This window comes from Lolium perenne, chromosome 4 (assembly GCF_019359855.2).
Source record: "Lolium perenne isolate Kyuss_39 chromosome 4, Kyuss_2.0, whole genome shotgun sequence".
NCBI lineage: Eukaryota > Viridiplantae > Streptophyta > Magnoliopsida > Poales > Poaceae > Lolium > Lolium perenne.
In genome coordinates, this window is record NC_067247.2 from 127,713,075 (window position 1) to 127,719,642 (window position 6,568).

Genomic DNA, 6,568 nt, shown 5'->3' on the forward strand with positions numbered 1-6,568 from the left:
TGGTTCTTGATCGAAAATCTTCCTTCTCCCCAATCCCCATCTTCATTTATATCCTTAGTTGGAGTGCTCTCATCGACCCAACCAATTTCCGGCGGGTAATGTGTGGCAACGAAGACCATAGTCGGGGATTTGATAACAGCGATCGATTTCGAAAAACAGATGGCATCTCGCGCCTCAAACATCGTGTTCGATTTCTTTGTGAGTGGGTTCAGCAGCCGTATCTTGTGCGGCGGGTTCTTCGGGCAAGCACGATGACGCCACGGGAAAAGCCGACGAAGTAGAATCTAAAATATATTGAAAAGATAACATTCAGCACTAAGATTGAAAATAAGATCTATGGTGACGCCACGGGAAAAGCCGAGGAATTTGAACCTTGCACGAACTGCAGATAGATCTATGGTGACGTAGCGGGATGTGCCGAGATGGAGGAAGGTGAACTCAGCGGCGCGTGGAAGGGCGTGGTGTAGCATGATCCATTCGTGCAGGTGCACGTCGGGATCGTGTAAACCTGAGCGCCAATTTCTACAGACTTGCCTCATAGCGAGTAGCTGTCCACGTACTCCTCTTTCGCCAATAAGCATTCGCCGATCTTGTGAAGTGGTCCGTCGGCCCGTGAGACCGGCCCCGGTTCACGGAGGCGCCGCGCTTGGATGCGCCGCCCTCGGATGCGCCGCCCTCGGAGGCGACGGGCTCGGCGGCGACGGGCTCGGCGGCGACGGGCTCGGCGGCGACGGGCTCGGAGGCGACGGGCTCGGAGGCGACGGGCTCGGAGGCGACGGGCTCGGGGCGATGGCCGCCGGCGCATTCTTCTTCTCCATCGCCGGCAGGGGAGGGCTCGTACGGCGGTTGGGGTTTTTGGAGAAGTTGATGGGACGTGAAGGGGTGGTTTCGTGCGTGAGCGATAATGAGACGATCGTGTGCAGAGGGAGGGAGAGAGGGGCTTACGCGTCCTAAATGCGACCCGCGTCAACAATGGCACGTCTTCCACGTCCGCACCGCGACACGCGTCAACAATGGCACGTCTTCCACTTCGCACCGCAACACGCGTCCTCGAGTCTAACCCTGGAAATTTAGATATACTCATGTATACCCTCGAGTCATATACTAGCATTTTTTGTATGCTCAGTTTTCACCTTGAGTGCTAATACTGGCTAGTGCAATATACTCAGTTTTACCCTCAAGTGGCTGGTCAACAGAGAGTCAACAAATGGGATTAACTAGTTAAATGAGTTATTTAATGTGCAAAAATTCCGAAAAGGAGTGGCACTTACTCATGGAGTCTTTACCACAAATTTCCACTTCTCAAATCATAGATAAATCGTAGATAAATCAAGTTTCACCACAAATTGCCACTTCTCAAATCACCTAGTAGCTATGAAGGTGCATGGTTTTCCATAATAAGCCCTACCCAAAACAGCTTTACCCAAAACATACTTTGTCTGAATGAGACCATAATTTTCACACTCATGTAGATTTGTATTGCAAATAGTTTGAGGTAGGCCAAGATGGGTTTCATTGTACAAAACACGCATTTTCCATTTTTTAAATCTCATATTTGAATCCCTTAGTCTGTTTACTACTCACTTGCCCTTGGTTTCTTGATACTACTCAGTTTTGCCCTCTCCCTTCACAAACTCTCACGTACGCCCAACATTGCCCTGATTGGTCTAGCCCATGTCACGCGGATCGTGCCCGACGACCGTTGCTCGTAGGACCTAACGGGCAGGAGAACCCCTAACGCTCTCACTGGTCGGGGCCACCACCCTCTCTCTCTCTCGTCGTCGGTTAGCTTCACGCAAAGTTTGGTTTTCTGCATTATTTTTCACGAGCTAAATTATAAACTCTTTTTAGGCATTACTTTTCACGCAAAAAATGATAAACCATCACCGATTTGTTGTAGCCATTACTTTTCACGCACAAAAATGATACACCATCACCCATTTCGTGTACCCATTACTTTTCACGCAAAAAATGATAAACCATCACCGATTTTGTTGTAGCCATTACTTTTCACGCACAAAAATGATAAACCATCACCGATTTGTTGTAGCCATTACTTTTCACGCACAAAAATGATACACCATCACCCATTTCGTGTAGCCATTACTTTTCACGCAAAAAATGATACACCATCACCCATTTCTTGTACCCATTACTTTTCACGCAAAAAACGATAAACCATCACCGATTTCTTGTAGCCATTACTTTTCACGCACAAAAATGATACACCATCACCCATTTCGTGTACCCATTACTTTTCACGCAAAAAAATGATAAACCATCACCGATTTTGTTGTAGCCATTACTTTTCACGCACAAAAATGATAAACCATCACCGATTTGTTGTAGCCATTACTTTTCACGCACAAAAATGATACACCATCACCCATTTCGTGTAGCCATTACTTTTCACGCAAAAATGATACACCATCACCCATTTCTTGTACCCATTACTTTTCACGCAAAAAACGATAAACCATCACCGATTTCTTGTAGCCATTACTTTCCTTTTAGGCATTACTTTTCACGGTAAAATGATAAACTATACCCCCACAACGGTCGACTCCTCCTTAATTTATTGTGTATAAACCCCCACAACGGTCATCTCCTCCTTATTTTATTGTGTAAACCCTACAACGGTCATCTCTCCCTTATAAACACCCACACGGCCATCCCTTGTGTCAATAGGTTCTGCCTCTCTCTTCTTTTCGTTCACATACACTTTATCCATTGCCATGGCTTCCACGTCTCGGACGCGGACCGGAAGGGGAAGGGGAAGGGGAAGGGGAAGTGGATCATCATCATTGCCACCACCACCGTCAACACTGCCATTGATCATAGAGGAGTTCTTCATCGTCGTCTATGAAGACCCTTTGGTCAAGAAGGTACGTACGCGTTCCCACATATATGATGCATGTGATTAATTATGGGCATGTTCTAAAAAACCTTTAATTTCAAGGGTTCCCTAATTTCAAACGATCGACGCTCGATCTCTTTGCGAGAACTCCCAAAAAATTTGCGGACTATCTTGACGGCAAGGAGCCAGCTAAGGTGTATCTGCGAGCAGCTGACTGCGGTCCTCGTCTCTGGACCGTGGAGGTCCTATTTGACGGACAAGGCCGGATGTACCTCGACAAGGGCTGGGAGAAATTCGCCATCGCGCACGGTGTGGATTTCGGCTGGTTCGTACACTTCAAATATGAAGGCGATGATGTGCTCACTGTGAAGGTGTTCGACGGAACAATGTGCAGGAGGTACTACTACTCAGACGACGAAGATACTGACGATGAAAGCGACGACGACGTGAAGCCATGCATCCATCCCCTTTAGATAATTAAGGGGATTATGACCAAGAATATATATGTAGCTTCATATGCATCGATTTAGAGATCTAGCTATTTTCTATATATTATGCATGTAAAAAATAATATCGCATTTCCACTATTATTCGAGCACCACATCCTCCAAACGATGCCGATGCCGATGCCGATATCGGCATGGTCAGAACGGCTATGCTCGCCGCCACTGCTAGGTCAACGTCGGGATACACAATGTTTAGCATAAGAGTCACTTTAGATTAAGCTGCGAAAATGGGCTGAGGCGACCCCTACAGAGCGGCTCTATATTATATTCTCTAAATAAAATAGACGACCACAGCGGTCATTGGCTGCGGAGGCCCCACAGAGCGGCAATATATAATTTTCTATAAATAAATAGACGACCCACTGGTCATTGGCTGCGGCAGCCCCATAGAGCGGCCCCATTTGTCATTGGCAGCACCGCGTATACAATCAGGAAATAAAACGGCCCACGCGTCAGCGGTAGATAGATCCACCCGTCAGCACGAGACGGTCAGCGAGGAACTGACCTCACGGTAACGGTAAGGCCTCTGACCTGACGGCAACCCGCGTCTTCGAGGGGTTTCAAACTAGAGGGAGGGGAAAACTGAGGAAAAACTAACGAGCTGGGGAAAACTGAGTACAACTAACGAAGCAGGGGCACGAAAATAGAAATCCCTTTGTAAAATCGTGGTCCTGCCCACAACTTCTACGCAGCTGTGTAGAAGACTAGACGTAGAACTGTACACGGCGCGTTCTGACGAGCCAAAAATGCCATCCGCCAGACTTAAGATCAGGTGATTCGTTTGCCACCGGAGGGGAAATACCAGAAGGGGCGTTGTCAAATGTCAATTATAGTTGCCGCTATCAGGACTCGGACATGACAACTTGTCAAGGTAGTAAGATACTCTGCAAATGGAGACAACAAACAGGTGAGTGCTAGCTGGACAGCTCCAGCAAGACGACGTATCTTTGTTCGTTACTTTTGCTGCCTCTAACAGTGGACGCTAGTTCCAAATTGTTGAGTAACATAATGTATAGGTATAGGTCCCCGTGTTTTTTCAGGGTTGTACCTGTAATTGTATATGTGTCCGCCTATATATACATGAGCAGCCGGCCCTATTGGTGCTGTGCAATCTTCAATAACTCTTCTACATGGTATCAGAGCATGACCGTTGCCAACGATGATGCGAGAGGAAGTGAAAGCGGGTGTAGAAAATGAGAGGTTACCGGGGTGCGCAGCCATTTGCGCGGAAGCGCCGGTGTCCATGAACCAGTCGCCACCGTCACCATACGCCCCAGCGGAGGGGGCGCTCTGGAGGGCGGTCAGGAGCGCGGGATCCCACGGGGTCGCGCCCGGGGGGCGGCGTAGGCCGGGGCAGGCTGGGGCGCCGCGTAGAACGCCTGGTGGGTGGCTGGATGCGTCCCCATAATGCCCGGGTAGGGGGCGCGCGGCATGGGCATGGAGTAGGCGTGAACAACCCCAGTCCACGGGTTGTGACCGGCAGTCCATGGCGGAGGGGCGGTGTACCGCGGAGGATGAGGCGCGGGGGCGGTGGCATTGGCGCCACCGTTGCCACCGCCACGGCGACGACGGCTACCGCCAGAAGGAGCCGACTGCCCGGTCCAGGGGCCGGTCTGGCCGGCCTGGGCGCCGGCGTGGCCAGTCCAGGGGCCGGTCTGGCCAGCCTGGTGACCGGATTGGCCGGCCTGGAAACCCGGCGGCGGACCCATGGGACGAGGCGCAGGGGCGCGGGAGTCTGGGCACCACGGGAGAAGCCAGCGACAAAGGCGGTGTGGGCCGCCCGAGCCCGGAGATGCTTGAGGCGGCGCTCCTCGAGGCGCAGGTAGGCCACGGCCTGCTCGAAGGTGGGCGTGGTGAGGAGCGTGAGGTTGGAGGCGGCGTTGCTGAGATCCTCGCCGAGACCCGCCGACAGGGTGGAGAGCATGATCTTGTCATCGATCGGGAACTCCAAGTCATGGAGCTCGTCAGAGAGACTCTTCAGCTTGAGGGCGTACTCGTCGAGAGAGAGGTCGTTCTGCTGGGTGCCGAAGAACTCCTGCTGGAGGAAGGTGACCCGCTGGATTTTGTTGTCGGTGAAGAGGCCGGTGATCTTTGCCCAGACCGTGTGGGCGGAGTCGCCGTCGCGGACGACGGTGCGAAAGATGTCGTTGGAGATGGTCTGGTAGAACCAACGGATGATGGTGGCGTCGATGGCGAGCCACTCGGGGTCGTGCGGCATGGCGAGGAGGTCGATGGTGCCGTCGACGTGATCGAGGAGATCATACTCGCGGAAGAGCATCCCGAAGTACGTCTTCCACGGGAAGAAGTTGGCAGCGGTGGTGGAGAGCTTCACCGGCACGCGCTCGGCAATGGAAATGTCGCGGATGACTGCGACGAAGGGGCCGGCGAAGGGGTTGCTGCTGCCGGAGCCGGAGGAGTTGAAACCGTAGCCGGAGGAGTCGAAGCGTTCCATGGCGGAAGCGGTGGTGGTGGTAGGGGGCGGAAGCGGCTAGGGCTAGGGTTGGGAAGAGGGGGCCGACGGCGCCCAAGGGAAGAGGAGGGCGGCGGCTAGGTGAGCGGAAGCTAAGCTGATGCAGAAAGCCGGCGACTGATACCATGTAGAAGAGTTATTGGAGATTGCATAGCACCAATAGGACCGGCTGCTCATGTATATATAGGCGGACGACGGCTAGGTGAGTGAAAGCCAAGCTGATGCAGGAAGCCGGTGATGCTCTGATACCATGTAGAAGAGTTATTGGAGATTGCACAGCACCAATAGGATCGGCTGCTCATGTATATATAGGCTGACCTAGATAATTAACGAAGTTCTTGTTTCAAGTAACTAGGGAACCTCTGACGCCGCGACCCATTTGACCGTGACGTCCCGTTTGTGTTCACACGGATAACGAGCAAGTCCCAGTGCTATTATCCATTTCGTGACTTATCTCTTATTTTATCGGCGTGGATTCAATTCTAGCCTAAAATGAAGGCAAACCTTTTACCTTGATGCATTGTTTGAAGGATCTCAAAAAATGCCCGAGAGTGTCAAGAGAGCTATGAGAGACCTATAAAAACTCACTGCTTGTAAGGGCATCTCCACGCCGCAAACGGTAGCTAAGGGACCGTTTTCGTCCACCGTGACCGGAAATGCGTCTAGGGCCTGTTCCAGCGGGCGACGCATAGTGACCGGCCCGTCCGCGGAATATGGGCCAGGTTTGCGTCTCTG

The 6,568-nt window shown here is 51.7% G+C and overlaps 1 protein-coding gene across 1 annotated transcript; it reads right to left on the reverse strand.

Annotated features, from left to right (window-relative positions):
• Positions 1–4,186: 4,186 nt before the first annotated feature.
• LOC139839109 (uncharacterized) lies at positions 4,187–5,815 on the reverse strand. The gene is made up of 2 exons (XM_071829155.1): positions 5,028–5,815; positions 4,187–4,247 (listed from the first exon to the last, which is right to left on the reverse strand). The coding sequence occupies exons 1-2, from the start codon at positions 5,813–5,815 to the stop codon at positions 4,187–4,189; spliced, it is 849 nt and encodes a 282-aa protein (XP_071685256.1).
• Between the last annotated feature and the right edge of the window lie 753 nt (positions 5,816–6,568).

Bases quoted from the DNA above. Each gene is read 5' to 3' on its own strand.
- LOC139839109 (XM_071829155.1), bottom strand. From the start codon at position 5,815: ATGGAACGCTTCGACTCCTCCGGCTACGGTTTCAACTCCTCCGGCTCC. The intron at 4,248-5,027 runs GCTGGCCAGACC...CTCCATTTGCAG, and splicing joins CCGGCCAATCCGGTCACCAG to AGTATCTTACTACCTTGACA.